The sequence below is a fragment of the Canis lupus genome, chromosome 24, assembly GCF_048164855.1.
Source record: "Canis lupus baileyi chromosome 24, mCanLup2.hap1, whole genome shotgun sequence".
Classification (NCBI taxonomy): domain Eukaryota; kingdom Metazoa; phylum Chordata; class Mammalia; order Carnivora; family Canidae; genus Canis; species Canis lupus.
The window spans coordinates 46,094,337-46,112,633 of NC_132861.1; the positions used below are offsets into that span (position 1 = coordinate 46,094,337).

General features: G+C 44.2%; 1 protein-coding gene across 3 annotated transcripts in view; it reads left to right on the plus strand.

The window, feature by feature from the left end:
• EFHD1 (EF-hand domain family member D1) overlaps nt 1-10,477 on the plus strand; it is a 45,436-nt gene extending 34,959 nt beyond the window's left edge. For all 3 annotated transcript variants that reach the window (XM_072796700.1, XM_072796699.1, XM_072796701.1), the window contains exon 4: nt 9,218-10,477. In XM_072796700.1, coding sequence (XP_072652801.1) covers nt 9,218-9,352 — 135 coding nt within the window. In that variant the 3' untranslated portion in view covers nt 9,353-10,477. The remainder of the gene's footprint in view (nt 1-9,217) is intronic.
• Nucleotides 10,478-18,297: the final 7,820 nt, after the last annotated feature.

The following is an 18,297-nucleotide window of genomic DNA, read 5'->3' on the forward strand; positions in this document are numbered from 1 at the left end:
GATCCCGGGACCCCAGGATCACGACCTGAGACAAAGGCAGATGCTCAACTGCTGAGCCACCCAGGTGCCTCAATGATGAATAATCTTATAATCTGATTCTGATCCTTGCTCTGGCCTCCATCTGATGCACAATTCTTCAAATAACTGCCTTTTAATGATTGGGCCTTAGTGTCTGCTATTTCCTCTGCCTGGAATACCCAACCCAGAGGGCTTTCTCTAGAAAACTTTACTCGTTCCACGTTAAAGAATTGCCTCCATTTGGCCACTTCTCCTGAGAAAGTCTATCCTCCTCTGTGGGCCTCTACTATGAGGAGAATGGTATTATAATTTATCTGTTCACAGAGCACCTAGGTGGCTCAGTAGGTTAAGCGTCCCACTCTTGATCTCAGCTCAGGTCATGACAGGCATGATGCCTGCTTAAGATTCTCTCTCCCCCTTTCCCTCTGCCCCTTCCCCATTCTCAGACATTTTTGGTAAGAGTACAAACTGTCCCAGCTTTTTGGAGAGCAATTTGGGGCTTAGCTGTGAATGCTTCATCTCATTTACCTCTGGGATTCTGTCCCTAGGATTTTTTTTTTATCCCTTAGAAGCATAAAAATGCAACTGAACATTGACCTAGAGACAGGGATTTCATACAGCATTAAAAGAGAAAAATTGGAAGTGACCAAGGCTTCCATTATCAAGGAATTGAGATCCTGGTGGCCCGCCCGCTTGTAAACCCGTGTCGGGACAAATGTCAGAAATGAAGAACACAAAACATTATGTTTGAAACCTAATTGTGTTAATTACTAAATACAACCCAGATAATTACATACTAAAGTATTAGTAATAGTTATGACATAAGGACTTCTTTTTTTTTTATATTTTTGGAATGTTTTGTGATGTGTGCAGTATTTTTATAAGGAGGAGAAAAGATTAAAAGAATAACAATGAAATGTTTTGAACCGGTCCTGTGTCTGCCTCCTCAAGCCAGACTCAAAGGCAGAGTAGGTGTGTTATCTTCGTAATTACAGAGCCTGGCACATAATGGCCCTCAATAAATGTTTGCACGAATGACGAACGGAGGGAATCATCACTCAGATTTGGGAGAGGGCCATAAAGGAGCTGACATTTGCGACAGATGTTCAGAGATGAATGGGAATTCACCTGTAATCAAGGAAGGGAGGGCGTTCCTGCCGTGGGAACAGCAAGAGCAAAGGCTCCGGGCACGGAGGGTGAAGTGCATTTGGAAGCTGGCCCCTGTGCACATCCAGTGGAAGGTCAGGCCTCCCCAGGCTGCTAACCACCAGAATTATCTGCAGACCAGCTTCTCAGATCCCCCTCCCTAGACCTCCTTGGGATTTTTCCAGGGTAGGGCCCCAGAAACATGGAGCTGAATGAGCTCTGCAGGCAGTTGCACTGCAAAGACACGCTCAGGAAAGACAGCTGAAGGCGCTGGGGGCCCTCAGCAGGCCTCCCCCTGACCAGCGCTGGGCACTGGGGATGGACGTGTCTGGGGAAAAGCTGGAATCAGCCAGGCTTCCATGGACATCTGGAGAATTGTGGGTCCACTGAGCACAGGGATGGTGGGACTGAGAAGGAGGTGGTAATGAATCTCAAACTAGCTAGCACTCTCGGTATTTATGACTGCTTGCTTGGAGGTGGATGGTAAGAAATGCCATTAGGACTAGATTTGTGGAGCTATGTAGAGAGGGCTTGATGATATTTTAAAAATCAGGACAGGGGCGCCTCCTCCCTCCCAATATGGGAATAGTGTGAGGAAGGGGATGGTGTGCCCTTTCATTTGGAAGGGCACATGCGGGTGCCTGGCAGGCTGGCTCAGAAGAGCACGTGATTTTGATCTCAAGGCCATGGGTTCGAGCCCCATGTGGGGTGTAGGGATTGCTTAAATAAATTTTAAGAAAAAATGAAGGGTGCAACGTTAGTCCACAAATAGCTTCATCCTGCCTTTCTTTCTTGGGGTCTGTGTGTGCAGCTATAATTCTGCTACTAGCAAGGATGGGGACACTAGGTAATGAGGGTCATGGAATTATCTCTTCTACACATGTCCAGCACTGGCTGAGGGCTAGGATACCATTACCCCCACTGGGCTCTCTGTGGAGCTCAGGGTAGACAGGTCAGTCTCCCCAGACCCTCGGGCCGCGTCTCCAAGCACGAGAGGAGGGAGGAAATGAATGCTTCATGGATGCCTGGCTCACGGACCACGGGATCTGCCTTCACAGGATACAAGCAGCTCCTCAAGAACTCGCAGGGGTGACTATGGTAGAACACAGTGGTGACTGGATGGGGGGAAGAAACTGACTGGAGATACAAGGAAACCAAGACTTGAAGTCAGATGAGGCCAGAGTGCAGGTCTTGGGTCTAGCAAGTGGGTCAGTGGAGACTTTTGGAGACCAGGTTCCCTGTGGAGGGCAGATGGCAGTAGGGTAAGAGGTGAGTGGGAAGTGGGAAGCAGGGAGGAAGAGCCCAACTTTTCCATGTAGACCGCTGGCGGGGGAGGCCTGGACAAAATGGGGATGGTAGTTTGGGATCAGGCAAGATGTCTGTTGTTGTGTTTAACCTAGAATAGACAGATGTTGGTATGTTTTTAGATCCCAGGGAAGTGGTCCACAGAGAAGGAAACATGAAGACAGAGTGGGGTGATTGGTGAGACAGGACTCACAGACCATAGAATCAAGGGGAGAGGTAGACTTTTTTTTTTTAAGATTTTTTTTCAAAGATTTTATTTCTTTATTCATGAGAGACAGAGTGAGAGGCAGAGGGAGAAGCCTGCTCCTGGTAGGGAGCCCAATGTGGGACTCGATCCCAAGACCTTGGGATCATGACCTGAGCCAAAGGCAGACACAACCACTGAGCCACCCAGGTGCCCGAGGCAGACTTTTATAGTGGAGAACAAGGACCCCAAGGGAGGGAGTCACCCCAAGGTCCCCTCCCCCTCTGACCTGGCCAGCAGTAGTAGGCAAGTGCTCCAAGCCCTCAGCTGAAGACCTCAGGGTCACGTCTTATCTAACACTCACACAGACACTCTGGATGGAGGCAGTGGCATCCCACTCTCTAGATGAGGACACTGAGGCTTAAACTGTGGCTTATGGGTAAATATTTAGCAACTGGCTCTCTGAACGAAGTATGCATGTGGATGCATATGCATATATACATATACATAACTTTATTATAGATTTTAATGATATAAAGGATATGTAGACACAATTTACAAATAATAAAGTATACTCTACTTTTTAAAAAATATTTTATTTATTTATTTGGGAGAGAAAGAGAGCACATAGAGGAAGAGGGAGAAGCAGACTCCCCACTGAGCAGGGAGCCCAATGCCGGCCTAGATCCGAGGACACTGAGACCATAACCTGAGACGAAGGCAGACACATAACCAATTGAGCCTCCTAGGTGCCCTGTATACTTTACTTTATTATAAATTCCACATAGCCTATTGATCCTCAAAGAACAACTCCTTGATTTTTGTTGGGCTCTGTATCTGTTGCCTATGGTTGCAAATGACAACAGAACCTAGTTCTAACATGAATGTTGGTTGATACTGTAAGTAAATTTATAAGAAAAAGTGAAGGGATGCATGTTGGAATTTTATTCTTTCCTCAATGATGTGAACAACTTGTTTGCTGAAATTTTTAAAAAGATTTTATTATGTGAGAGAGAGAGAAGAGAGAGAAAGAGAGAGCAAGCATGAGGGAGTGGGCAGAGGGAGAGGGAGAAGCAGATGAGGGGAGCAGGGAGCTCAACATGGGGCTCGATGCCAGGACCCTGGGATCATGACCTGAGTTGAAGGCAGACACTTAACCAGCTAAACCACCCACATGCCCCTTTGCTGAATTTGATAATACTTTTAAAATATTGGAAGAATATTCCCTGAATTTCTTTGGAGCTATTCTTAATGGAAAGACCACAATCACTACACATTTTTCAGCTTAATCTGCATTTTTAACATTTCCCATCACTTTTTAAAAATCATTTTCTTTTTTTTTTAAGATTTTATTTATTTATTCATGAGAGACACACAGAGAGAGAGGCAGAGACACAGGCAGAGAGAGAAGCAGGCTCCATGCGGGGAGCCCGACATGGGACTCGATCCCAGGTCTTCAGGATCAGGTCCTGGGCCAAAGGTGGTGCTAAACCGCTGAGCCACCTGGGCTGCCCATTCCCATCACTTTCTTAGGAAAAGATTGTCAATTATACAATAAATCAAGCCCTACTTTTGTAGCATTTTGTTGGGTTCCAAGGTGTAAATACTCCTACCAGGGTTGCTTTCAAGCTTCCAACAGGATATTGTTGAACATGGATTTGGGAAGATACACAGTGTGTTATTGTATAGGATTTCCACCTTAAAGTTATACCAGAAACAGACAACTTTCAAAAACACAGAAAGAGTAAAATGTAGCAAGATAATAAGGAAGCAATATTTAATTGCTTTTTTATATTTATTTATATCTTTTTAATATTTATTACAGAGACTCCTGGGTGTCTCTGCTTTTTAAAGCAGCGGTTGAGCGTCTGCCTTCAGGGCGTGATCCTGGAGTCCTGGGATCAAGTCCAACATCAGGCTCCCTGCATGGGGCCTGCTTTTCCCTCTGCCTGTGTCTCTGCCTCTCTCTCTGTGTCTCTCATGAATAAATAAATAAAATTTTAAAAATTAAAATGTTTAATATTTGTTACCTTTATTTCTAATATAATTTACTTATAGATTTATATAATTTAACTTTGAATATATTTTTTAAAGATTTTATTTATTTATTCATGAGAGACACAGAAAGAGAGAAAGCCAGAGACACAGGCAAAGGAGAAGCAGGCTCCCCGTAGGAAGCCCGATGTGGAACTTGATCCTGGGACAGGGACCACGCCCCGAGCCAAAGGCAGACACTCCACCACTGAGCCACCCAGGCATCCCAGCTTTTAATATTTAATGGCCAGCTCATAAAATTCTTGAAAACAGAACAACAAGGAAAAAAATGAATAAAGGTGAAGAGGAGAGGGGTCAGGGCTAGACAAGGAGACTGGGGTCCAAACTTTCAGCCCGAGTCTGGGAACAGAGGGTGATGAGAGTCAACATGAGCTAGACTCTGCTTGAGGCAATTAAATCTGGCGTCTGGTGACTCCAATGCCAGGGGAGAACTGCTTGAGACAGAGCAGGGCCTCCCTAAGAAATACCTGGGAACTTTGGAAAACACAATTTCCTCCCCCTAGGGATTCTGATTCAGAAAGAGTAAAAACATAAAGCTCCATGGTTAATATTTTCAGAGGTGTCCTGTGTTCAGACACGGACCCCTGTGCATTACAGGGAGAATGTAGGAAGGGGTGTTATCATTTTTCATTGAGATGTGAGAGTCTGCATTGTGCTACGAAGGATGTAATGGACTGAAAACCAGAATGGACCGGATAAAGAGCATTCCTGGAAATGGTAAATCTCAGCTGTAATACACAGAAGTGAGTAGAACCATAGAATAGGCATGGAGACACCTAAACGTGGAAGCTTGTGATGGGGAAAAGATGACGGATCTAGGAATGTGTTAGTTAAAAATAGAGGTCAGGTCTCCTGGATGCTTAGTTGGTAGAGCCTGAGACTCTAGATCTCAGGGTTTTGAGTTCAAGCCCCCATGTTGGCTGTGGAGCCTAAAAAAAAAAGTAGAGGTTAGGACACGTCGATTTAACATCATTAAACACGCAACAAAACAGAATGCTCTTCTATAAATGTGAGATAAGTAGACAGTGATTAATTATAAAGACATTTAGGAAAAAAAAAGACATTTAGGAGCCCCCTCCCTGCCCCCACCAAAAAAACACCCCACAAGTTAAGTGCTGGGGAATTTAGGGATTAATTCTTCAATGTTACAGATTTTTTTCAATGTCACAAACTAGTTTGAATATATTGAAAAAGATTACATCACACTCATTTTCTCTTTTTAAAAAGATTTATTTATTTTAGAGGGAAAGAGCTTGAGCAAGTCTGGGCAGCAGGGGAGAGGGAGAGGGAGAAAGAATCTCAAGCAAACTCCCTGCTGAGTGACACATGGGGCTCAGTGTCACAACCTTGAGATTATGACCTGAGCCAAAGCCACCTCTCACATTCATTCTCTAAAGCCATCATGATTCTAACAAGAAAATCAGATAAAAACATGTCAGAAAAAAAAAAAAGCATATTAACGTAATGAATATAGCTGTGGGACTCTTAAGACATGTGAAATTTATGTTAAGACTGCAGGGATAATTTTAAAATTCTCATAGGTATCAAATATGAAAAAATGTGATCATTTCAGCAAGACATCTCAAAACATTTGGTGAAGTTTAATATTCATAGTAAGACATTTAAAAATATGGAAAGATGGATGCCTTGGTGGCTCAGTCAGTTACCATCTGACTCTTGATCTCAGCTCAGGTCTTGATCTCAGGGTCATTAGTTCAAGCCCCGTGTTGGGTTCCATGCTGGGCATGGAGACTACTTAAAAGAATAAAAAAGAAAAAAAGAGGGCAGCCCAGGTGGCCCAGTGGTTTAGCACTGTCTTCAGTCTGGGGCCTGATCCTAGAGACCTGGGATCCAGTCCCATGTCGGGCTCCCTGCGTGGAGCCTGCTTCTTCCTCTGCCTGTGTCTCTGCCTCTCTCTCTCTCTCTCTCTCTGCGCCCCCCACCCCCTGTGTGTCTCTCATGAATACATAAATAAAAAATATTTTAAAAAGAAAGGGAAGGAAGGAAGGAAGGAAGGAAGGAAGGAAGGAAGGAAGGAAGGAAGGAAGGAAGGAAAATATGAAAAAAAGTGTGCTTAGTCAACATAATGAAAGAATACTTTCCTCAGAGGTTGCCTGGGTGGCTCAGTCAGTTGAGCATTTGCCTTTGGCTCAGGTCATGATTTGGGATCCTGGTGTCCAGCCCCGCATCAGGATTCCTGCTCAGCAGGCAGTCTGCTTCTTCCTCTTCTTCTGTGCTCTCATGCTCCCTCTTGTTCTCTCTCTCTCTCTCTCTTAAATAAATAAATAAATAAATAAATAAATAAATAAATAAATAAGAACAAAAAAGAATACCTTCCTCATAAATATCCAGGCATTCTATAAACAGTAATATTAAATAATGTGGTACATGTGTAGGAGTAAACAAATCAGTCAGTGGAACAGGATAGAAAATAGTAAAAATGGGATCCCTGGGTGGCTCAGTGGTTTAGCGCCTGCCTTCGGCCCAGGGTGTGATCCTGGAATCCCAGGATTGAGTCCCACATCGGGTTCCTGCAGGGAGCCTGCTTCTCCCTCTGCCTGTGTCTCTGCCTCTCTCTCTCTCTGTGTCTCTCATGAATAAATAAAATATTTTTTAAAAATAGTAAAAACAGACCTCCTTCATGTGGGAATTTGGTACATGAAAAAGATAATTTTCAAATCAGTGGGAAAATCATGGGCTATTCAATAAGAGGCATGAGAAAATTGGCTCTCCACTTAGGAAAATGAAGTCAAGTCCTCCTATGATATATACTTCCTTCACTGACATAAAATATAGGTGACTTTAAGAGCTGAATGGGAAAATAAAACCAGAAAAGTATGAAAGGAGGATGGGTGTAGAGCCCTGGGGTATAGAAGACTTTAAACATGACATAAGAGAGGAAGGCCATGGGGTGGGTGCCTGGCTCAGTTGGTAGAGCATGTGACTTTTTTTTTTTTTTTTAAATAATATCCATAGTTCACTTAGATTTTCTTTTTTTTTTTTTAAGATTTTATTTATTCATGATAGACACAGAGAGAGAGAGAGAGAAGCAGAGACACAGGCAGAGGGAGAAGCAGGCTCCATGCAAGGAGCCTAAAGTGGGACTCGATCCCAGGACTCCAGGATCACGCCCTGGGCTGAAGGCAGGCACTAAACCACTGAGCCACCCAGGGATCCCCAAGCATGTGACTCTTGATCTTGGGGTCGTGAGTTTAAGCCTCACCTTGGGCATGGAGCCTACTGAGAGAGAGAGAGAGCTCAAAGCTAGAATGGAAGAGGTTGAAAATTTAGATTACATCAAAATTTAAATATGTGAAAAAAAATTTAAATATGTGTATGGCCTCAGGTATCTTGAAGTTAGACCAGCAAAAGACTTAAGAGTAGCTGAAAAATATATAGAAAGAGACTAAGACTAAATTATGTAAAGAATGGTAAAGTGGGAAATCCCGGGGAAATGGGTAATTCACCCAAGAGGAAATAAAAGAAGGTGCCAGGTTTGTGGGGTTTTTTCCCCCCCTATCAGATTGGCAAACAGGAAAAAGTTTACTGATAAACGTTGGTGAGGCTGTGGGGAAATGAGTACTCACATTCCATGATGGTGGGGGTATAAATTGGAACAGCTATTTTGGAGAGCAATTTGGCAATCTTTATTAAAATAATGTGCACACCCAGTGCATTTGGGAATTTTACCAAATGGATGAGACACTGAGCCGGGGAGGGGGGTGGTGGGAGGAATTCATTCCAGAATACAGGATTTTTTTTTTTAAGATTTTATTTATTTATTCATGAGAGAGACAGAGGCAGAGACACAGGCAGAGGGAGAAGCAGGCCCCATGCAGGGAGCCCGACGTGGGGCTCGATCCCAGGACTCCAGGATCACACCCTGGGCCGAAGGCAGCACTAAACCTCTGAGCCACCCAGGGCTCCCCCAGAATAGAGGATTGGAAAATGGATTTATCTGATATGGTATTATTATAGATAAACTAGGTTTAAAGAATTAGCACCAAATCCCATCCACAACATCCACAAGAACACATGATATTTGGAAGTAAATTCAGAATGATTGATAATGTTGTAAAGGTATCTGCTTGCCATAGGCAGATTGATGCGACTGCAGTCAGAATCCCAGCAGGGAGTTCGGTTGGTTTGGTTTTTGGTCTTCTCCCCCTAAAACAAAACTATATTATTGTGAGATTAAAGGTTGACACAGAAGTCGGTAATAGGCGGGTGGTTAAACGATGTCCCGGCAAAGAAGTGAAGTGGGAAGACCGACCGTAGCGGGTGGGACCGTGTCTAGCACGGTGGCAGATAAAGTGATGCCACCCACCACGGGGATCAAGCAAACTTCCGAGGGGTACCGGCTCTGGGGGGCGCGGGGTCCTGCCCTGCAGTGGACCGGTTCCCCTGTCTCAGGGCTCCAGCCCCCTGAGCTCTGTTTGATGCGTGGCTCCATCTCCAAGCTTCTCCCCTCCCTCAGGCTGTTGGTTTGTTTTTGCTGTGTCTCTGCAGGTCCAAGCTTTGTCCTGTGCCAGTAAGTTTGAAGCTGAGCTAAAAGCCGAGCAAGATGAGCGGAAGCAGGAAGAGGAGAAGAGGAGGATCCGCCAGGCGGCCTTCCGGGAGCTCAAGGCGGCCTTCAGTACTTAGGCTGTCTTGACCTCCATCCACAGTGCCTCACAGATGCCCCCAAGAGAGCTGGCTGGGCATCTTCACCCCTGCCCCCCCTGCCCCCCAACCAGCCTCTGCCCCACCACCCAATGCAAGCTCCTTAGCCTCACGGGGTGAGCCCCTCCCAAGGGTCCCGGGATGAGCCAACTGCCTCCCTTGCTTCTCTTTCCTGACCCCTTTCCTCTGTAGCCAGATTGTGCCTCTACTTGGCAGTTTGTACTTTTTCCTTGTCCCTTTGCCATTCTGCATCAAAGAGTGTTAATTTGTGCAGATCTTTCTTTCTTTGATGGCCCTCAGAGGATAGTCCCTGGAGGGCTCTGATGTTAACGTGGCCTGTTTTCTTGGGTAATTCTCTGGCCCTCTCCTCTCTGGGTCCCCCTCCTCTTTGTTGGCCATCCGACTTCCCTATTTTCCTTCTGAGCCTGATTCTGCCCGTTGCTTTTGCATCTTCTGTCCTTTTTTGATGGTAAGGTTTAAGGCAAACCAGGCTGGACCACTGCCTGTCCTCTCTTCAACAGGAGGAGTGGCACACTGCTGAGATGACAAAATAGAAGAAAAATAGAACATTCTGTTCCTTCCTATCACCTTTCTCCTGTCCTCCTAGCAGTCTCCCACGACCCACCCTCTTCATCCCCCCTCCATTCGTTTGTTTTCATTTCACCCTTTCCTCCTACTCTTAAATACTATGCTATTTACCTGAAAGAAAAAGAGAATTACCAGAAGTGCTATTAATGCGTAGAAGAATCCCTGTTAATTCTGACTATGCAAATTATATTACAGCAGACCCCTATACTCCCAAGTGACAAATCCAGAGCTTTTCAAAATCCCCAAAGTCATGACCATCCTCATCTGGCCAGTTTCCAACTTTTGCTCCCAAGATGTCAAGATGAAACTGTTCCTACCCCCACTGAAAATTTTTATGCATTGTGTGCTCTTGGGATTGCTCTCAAATGCCAGGGGGTTTGTATTTTTAAAAAATAATTCCTAGCGTCATATTTATTACTTCTCTTTTGTAACTGCTGTCTTTATAACAGGAAAACATCTGCATTTCTACTTTACAGCTGTCTCTTTTTAAATAAACCATGCAAATGGACTTTGCCATCACATCAATGTGCTTTTAGTCTTCTTTGACTTGGGGGGAGAGAGAGGAGTGTTTTTTGCAGGGGCCACATCCAGCCCAAGCTCCTGTGTGACACTGACTCCCAGAAGTAGAGTTAGAAGTGGTAATTAAGGGTCAGCTTTACTCAGGGACACTCTTCGTATTGAGGTTGTCTGTCAGCTGCTCTCCCCTTCCCATCACTGAGAATTCTCAGCTGCAGGCAAAAATCTGTAGCTTGATTTCTCTTGCTTCTTAGATCCCTTGAAACTCTGATGAGGGCCAATGACCCCTCCCTTCCTCTCTCCCATGTAGATTCTAGGGCATTTGTGGACCTGAGTAAGGACTTCTGTCTCACGAGAACACCCATAGCAAAAAAATAAAAAAAATAAATAAATAAAAAATACTCATAGCTTCCCCATGGAGAATTATACCTGTTTTTGCACAAACCCAAGACCTACAATTCTTGGTTGTCATTTTTCAGGTCGGGTCACCTCCCCACAGGGGAAGTGGACACAAAAAAGGGATGGAGATGCTCTTGTTTAGATTTTATTTACTTATTTGACACACAGAGAGAGTGTGTACAAGCAGGGGAATGGCACAGGGAGAGGAAGAAACAGGCTTCCCGCTGAGTAGGGAGCCTGTGGGGCTTGATTCCAGGACCCCGGGATCATGACCTGAGCTGAAGGCAGACACTAAACCAGCTGAACCACCCAGGCACCCCAGGATGGAGACACTCTTACCATACAATCCAGGAAATGTGCTTTTTGGCATTTTCTTAATCCAAGAAATTTTGTCTCCACAAAAACCTGCACATGAATGTTTATAGCAGCTATTTCTTAATTTCCAAAACTTAGGAGCAACCAAGATGTTTTTCAGTAGGCAAATGGATAAACTGGTAGATATGTCTATACAATGGAATATTAATTCAGCCGTGAAAAGAAATATTAGCAATGAAAAGAAACGAGCTGTCAAGTTGCCAAAAGACATGAAGGAAACTTAAATGCATGTTGCTAAGTGAAAGAAGCCAGTCTGGAAAGGTTACACACAGTATGATTCCAACTATAACATCTGGAAAAGGCAAACCTACAAAGACGGTGAAGTAAAAAGTTAGGGGTTGAGAGAGAAAGGGGGAAGAATGAATAGGTGGAGCATGGGGGATTTTTAGTAGTCCTATAATCATCCCATAGAGGTCATTAGACATTAAACAAAATGCACAGAATGTACAACACTAAGCGTTCACCCTAATGTGATCCACAGCCTTCAGTTAATAATAAGGCATCGCTATGTGCACATCAATTGTAACGAACGTAGCACGCTAATGCCAGATGTTAGTACCAGGGGAAGAAAGGGGGGACAGGGAGAGAGGAATATGGGAATATCCTTTCTGCTAAGTTTTTCTGCAAATATAAAACTGCTTTAAAAAATAGTCTATGGATAAAACAAAAAAGGAATGGGGACAACTGTGTAGTTACTTCATTTTGTGTGTGTGTGTGTGTGTGTGTGTGTGTGTGTGTGTGTAGTTACTTCAAGCATCCACTTGCCTCTCTGGACAGCCATGCCCTGCAAGAACTAAAAACTCATGATTGTAAATGATAAAAAATGTGACACAGAACAGGTGAAGACAAAAAGGACAAATAATTGGGTTCATGTAACTGGAGACCAGGGATAGGACTTCTTCACCCCTTCTTGATCACAGAGTCCTATAGATGTTGTCCCTCTACACCTCTCCCCCGCAGTTCCCATTCTCCACCTCCATGGCCATGGACTTCCTGGGCTCTTTCTGGGTCTCTGCAATGGCCTCCTGACTGCTTTCCCTGCCATCATTTTGCCTGCATGGTCCACCCTGAAGTTAGGATAACATTTGGTTGTAATATTTCCCCTTCAGTTTTTGCTTCCCCCACTTTGGGGATCCAGTTCCCTGCTCCCCTGTCCTGCCCTATCGCTTGTCCCTTTTCCCTCCCCTCTCTCTGTCCAAACTGTGCTCCAGGTACACCTGCGAAACCAAGTGGTTCCTAGAAAGTGCGGCTCCTGAGGGCTTTGCATGACTGTCTCCTCAGCCTGGAGCTTGCCCCCTCCCTTCCCCTGGCAAAGGACTTCTTATTGTTGATGACTCAGCTCAGAGATTATCTTCAGGAAGCTTTCCTGATACCCCAGGCTAGGTGAGGTGCCCCTTCTCTGGGTTTCTGTTTCCTTTTTCCTCTAGTATAATCTTCATGGCATTATGCAATAGCCTTCCTTTCACTTCTCTTTTTCTTCTTTGGACAAGGAACTCTGCTTTACTCACTGCGGTAGGCCTAGCATGGTGCCCAGCCTGGGATAGGCTCCCCTGCCTACTTCATAAGGACAAACCGGGTTTGTTGCAGCAGAGATGGGTAAGGGAGGACCTCTATCACCTACTCAAGGACTTTCTAAGCGTAGTGACATGGGAGCCTGGCCTGAGGGAAGAGCTCTGAAAGTGAGGATAGTGGAGATTATGGGGATATCATTCTCACTGGAAAAGTGATGAGTCTACTCCCCAAAGGCCCCCCCCCCTTTTATTGGGCAATAGGGAAACCAACAAATCAACAAACCAGTTCTGCCTCTGTCCTGGGGGCTGTGTGATGTAATGGGATTTGGAGTCAGATATAAATAGTAGCTTAGCTTCTGTGATGCTCAGTCCTCACCTGTAAAATGATGATGATCATCTACCTGGCACTTATTAGTGCTCAGGACATAATTGGTTCCTTCTCTATCTTCCACCTTGCAAGACTGTAAATCTGCTACCTCCTGAGCCCTGGGTCTCCAGAGTCATAGGCAAAGGATCCCAGGCCAGGGTGGCCCAGTTCTGGCTGCTGCCTTGGACCTTAGCACAGGTGCCTTCTCTCCCATTTCTCTATTCTTTTGAGGTTTCTGACCCAATGAGCCCAAGGGACTCCTGCCAGTGTGCCTGTTTACCTGCCACACCCTCTGCAGCTGCTACTTGCTGAGCCCTCCTGGGTGGATCTCAAGGCCTGACACCTGTGGCCTTGTCCCTGCTCATATTTCTCCCTCCTGACCTTGCCTGTCCACCAGGCCAGATTCTGGCCACATCCCTACTCACAGGGCTGACTTATAAGAACAGTGGTTCCAGGGCAGCCCGGGTGACTCAGTGGTTTAGCACCGCCTTCAGCCCAGGGCGTGATCCTGGAGACCCAGAATTGAGTCCCACGTCAGGCTCCCTGCATGGAGCCCACTTATCCCTCTGCCTGTGTCTCTGCCTCTCTCTCCCCCTGCTCCCCTCCCCCCATCTCTCTCATGAATAAATAAATAAAGAATCTAAAAAACAAAAAAAACACAACAAACAAACAAAACAGTGTTTTTTATAGCCATCCCCTGGGTCCTGTGCTGGTGGGAGGTCCAGGGGGGCAACATAGAGTTCCACAACTTAAGGAAGTGCTGAGCATGGACCTTATCAGGGTTCAGTTGTCCCTCTCCTGCCTCCTTTCTGTAACCAATCACTTTCAGTACTCTGCCACATGGTATCAGTGGAAGCGCACACTGTTCTTACAGGTTTGGAAGAGCAGTTTGGTAAGCTGTTGAAATTGTATCTGTATTATTTACTTTTGTTTTAACAAATCATCCCCTAACTTAGTGGCTTAAAACAACGATTAACATTTTATTATCTCACATAGTTTCTGAGGGTCAGGAATTCAGAAGCAGTTTAACAGGTGGTTCTAGCTCAGAGTCTTCCATGAGGCTGCAAAATGTGAGTTGGGGCTATAGTCATCTGAAGGCTCAAGTGGGGCTGGAGGTCTACCTTTCAAGGTGGCTCTGTCATATGGTTCACGAGTTGGTGCTGGCTGTTGGCCAGAGGACTCAGTCACTTGCTGCATGAACCTCTCTACTGGGCTGTTTGAGTATCCTTACAGCATTGCAACTGGCCTTCCTCAAACAAGTGATACAAGACAGCAGATATAAGCCATAATGTCTTTTAAAATCTAGCTTAAGAAATCATACTCTGGGGGGTGCCTAGCTGGCTCAGTAGTGTGCAACTTTCAATCTTAGGGTTGTAAGTTTGAGCCCCACATTGGGTGTGGAGATGACCTTACACTCAGGTGCCTCTGTTTCTTCAGGTTCTTAATCCAGATCCAGAGTCTGAGGCCAAGTCCAGTCATGTGCCCACATGTTGGGGTCAGAAGGGTTAGTATCTGGACAGTTTCTCTTCTGCAAAGGGAGGCAGGCTCTGCCTCTGGCCAAGATTTTTGTTTTCTCCAAATATGGGAAAGTATTTCAGATGCAGAATAGCTGTGAAAGAGTAGCAGATGTCCATTGCAGAGCTACTCATGAGTTTGATCCAGTGGTGTTACTTCTGAGAATTTACCCTATAGGTAAATATAAACATAATAAAGGGTATATTTAGGGTGATACTCATTACTGCATTGCTTGCAATAGAAAAACTACCGGAGACAATCAGGATGTCTACCAGTAGGGAATCGATTAAGTATATTATGGTACAGACATGTAAGTGTCTGTATACGAGGCAGTCATTTAAAAAATGCCAAGGACACCAAGGCATATTGTTTCTTAGAAAAAGGTCAGGGGCAGAGCAGCACGTATAGTAATTCTTAGGTATTTTGTTTTGTTTGTTTTACATGAGAGATTCAAAATCATAGCCCAGCCCATGTAGACCAAGCTGCATGAGGTCAGAGACCAAGTGGATTTTGGGGCAATCAGCATATCCTCAGCACTTGATGGTGCTGAGAATGAAGCACATCTTACTTGTTTATGCATACAACATTTGGGGGGAAACCTTACCAGAAACTGTCAAGAGTGGGTTACCTCCGTGGGGGAGAACCTGAGGGTCCTGGGTAGGTCTTGGGGGGGGAAGATTTGAATTTTTTCCTTTATATGTTTTTGCATTCTGAAAATTTAAAAACCATAGCATGTATTGCTTTACTACTTTTAACAACAGTTAATAATAAAGAGAGGAGACTGACCATCATGAAAGTGAAAAGGGCAGTTGCACATATATATGAGAACCCTCTGCAGTATGAACAGCTGCAATATGAAATCCTAAATAAGCAAAAGACCCAGGAGAAAACAAAACATTTTGGGACACACTGTGGGGCATTTACGTGAAAAAATACATTTATTGAATTCCAAGATAGTTTTTTTTTTAAATTTTATTTATTTATTTGAGACAGAGAGAGAAGGGAAGCATAAGCGAGGTAGCAGGAGGGCCAGAGGAAGAGGGAGAAGCAGGCTTCCCGCTGGGCAGGGAGCCCTCTGGTGCAGGGCTCAATCTCAGGACCCTGAGATCATGACCTGAGCTGAAGGCAGACACCTAACCAACTGAGCCACCCAGGCACCTCCCAAGATAGTTTTTTTATGATTAAATTTTCTTGGTATACCTCTGAATGTTAGAAATGAGAATAGAATTTAAAGTATGAAAAAAAAAAAAAGAATTTAAAGTATGCCATTGTATGGGGCACCTGGGTGGCTCAGCTGGTTTAGCATCTGCCTTAGGCTTGGGTCATGATCCTGAGGTCCCAGGATTGAATCCTGCATTGGGCTTCCTGCTCCACAGGGGACCTGCTTCTCCCCCTCTGTCTGCCTGCCCCTCCCACTGCTTGTGCTCACTGTCTCTGTCAAATAAATAAATAAATAAATAAATAAATAAATAAATAAATAAAATTCTTTTAAAAAATCTGCAAGTACTTTTATAATAAAAAATGCTTTAAAACATAAAAATGGATCTGTTTCCATAGTTATCATCTAAGCAGCCTTTCCCTGATGTTTGCTCAGCTCTCTGGCTCTCTATCTTCCCTACCCTCTCTGCTTGTGTTTTCTCTTGTGTACGCAACACTTTCAGTTAGGGTCCCAATCTGAGTGGCCACTGCCCTCTTTACTAACAAATACATCCTCCCTTTTCATTCACTTCCACACTTTTGTATCCTCCTTCCTTATCTCCTGCTCTTCCCTAATCTATTCTTCCTACTCCAAAGACAATTCTAGTCACCAAATTCAATAGCTGTTTCCCCAGCCCCAGATTCTTCTTCTTCTTCTCCTTCTCCTCCTCCTCCTCCTCCTCCTCCTCCTCCTCCTCCTCCTCCTCCTTCTTTTTATTAGCCCCAGACTCCTTGACGATTCTGTATATTTGGCATTGCCAATCAATTTCTTCTTCTCTCTGTTCTGAGAGAGAAGAAGAAATTCTTCTGGTTCCTGCTCCTTATCTGGTCCTACCTGTAACTTTTCTCTACCTACCAGCCATGTGTTTTCCTCCCCAGAGCCTGCCTTAGCTCCATACTTTTGCTTTCTGCAATTGCTGGTTATGGAGGATTCCCCACGATTTCAAAGATCTCCTCTCTGTGGATGACTCTCAGATCTGTAGCTCAGACCTCTGAAATTTCATTTGGGGCTTTTGCTGGAGGCAATTACATGGGCCTCCCCTTGTAGTCTAGGCTAACTCACAGAACCGTGACCTCAGGCTATATGGATTTATTATCTGGCACCTACTTGCTTCCAAAGAGACTGTTTTAGCAAACAAGGTAGAAGCTCTATCACCTTTGTGATCTAGCATAGGAAGTCACCTCCTTTCATTTTTGACTTGTTCTATCAGATATAACAGTTCCCTGGGGACTTTGCCTTTAGAAAGGGCAGTGGCAAAGTTCTAGAGGAGTATGTTGGTTGGACAATATTGGTGTTGCCATTTTTAGAAAAATACAATTTGTGGCAGTGTATCAACCAGTATTTGTTACATACTAAACTTGTTTCTGGCTAAATTCCTTCCTCCTTCCTCCCCTCAATGATGTTACCATCAACTTAGCTGTTTCTATCAATGATACAATAAAGGTGAAACTTTGTTATTACCCCTGGGTAGAGTAGGCCTTCCTCTACAGTTGTAACTTTAAAACCAATATTTAATGAAACATTGGAAAGAGAGTGAATGTAGGAGAAGGGGAAGACACCCTTCCTGTGGAGTAGATAATCAAGAATTGATTTGATCCTGTAGGTATTTACCAAGTGTCTACTGTGTGCCAAGACAACACCAACTGCTGAGGATGTAAAGTCAAATACTCCTTCCTCCTCCTCTTTCTCTTCTTCCCTTAGATTTGGTTCCTACTCTCTACAAGCTTATACTTTGGGCCTAAAAATGTGGCTAAGGCGCTCTGAAACACAGTTTCACAGTTTCTGATAAAGTTAGAAATATCACCAATTCCATTATGAGTTATTTACCCACGTGAAATAAAAACCTATGTTTACACAAATACCTGCTTGTGAATATTTATAATGGCTTTATTAATAATCTCCCTGGCTGGAAACAACTCAAATGTCCCTTAGTGGGGGGAATGGATAAGCATATACATAGAATGAAATACTACTCATGAAAAGAAGAAGGGGGAAGGGGAAAGAGGAGGAGGAGGAGAAGGGAGGGGAGGCGGAAGTACTTAAGGAGGCAACAGTATGGCTGAATCTCAAGTGTATTATGCTAAGTGAAAGAAGTCAGCCTCAGAACGCTACATACTTTATGTTTTTATTTATATGATATTATAAGCCAAAACTATAAGGACAGGGTTATTGAGGGATATTATTGAGTGGATGGTGGGACTATTTTGTACTTCAATCTTAGTAGTATTACATACATCTGTATGCATTTGTCAAAAGCTGCAGAATAGCCACTAAAATGCTAAATTTTACTGTATATAAATTAGGCCTTAATTATATATATATTTAAATTATATCTTACATATTTAATTTTATGTATATAGATAAAATTACAGGCACAGATGGCATAGCATCAGAGAGATGGAGGTAGCATGGCAAACTGGTTAGGCACTTGGGCTCAGTAATCACTCGGCCTGGGCTA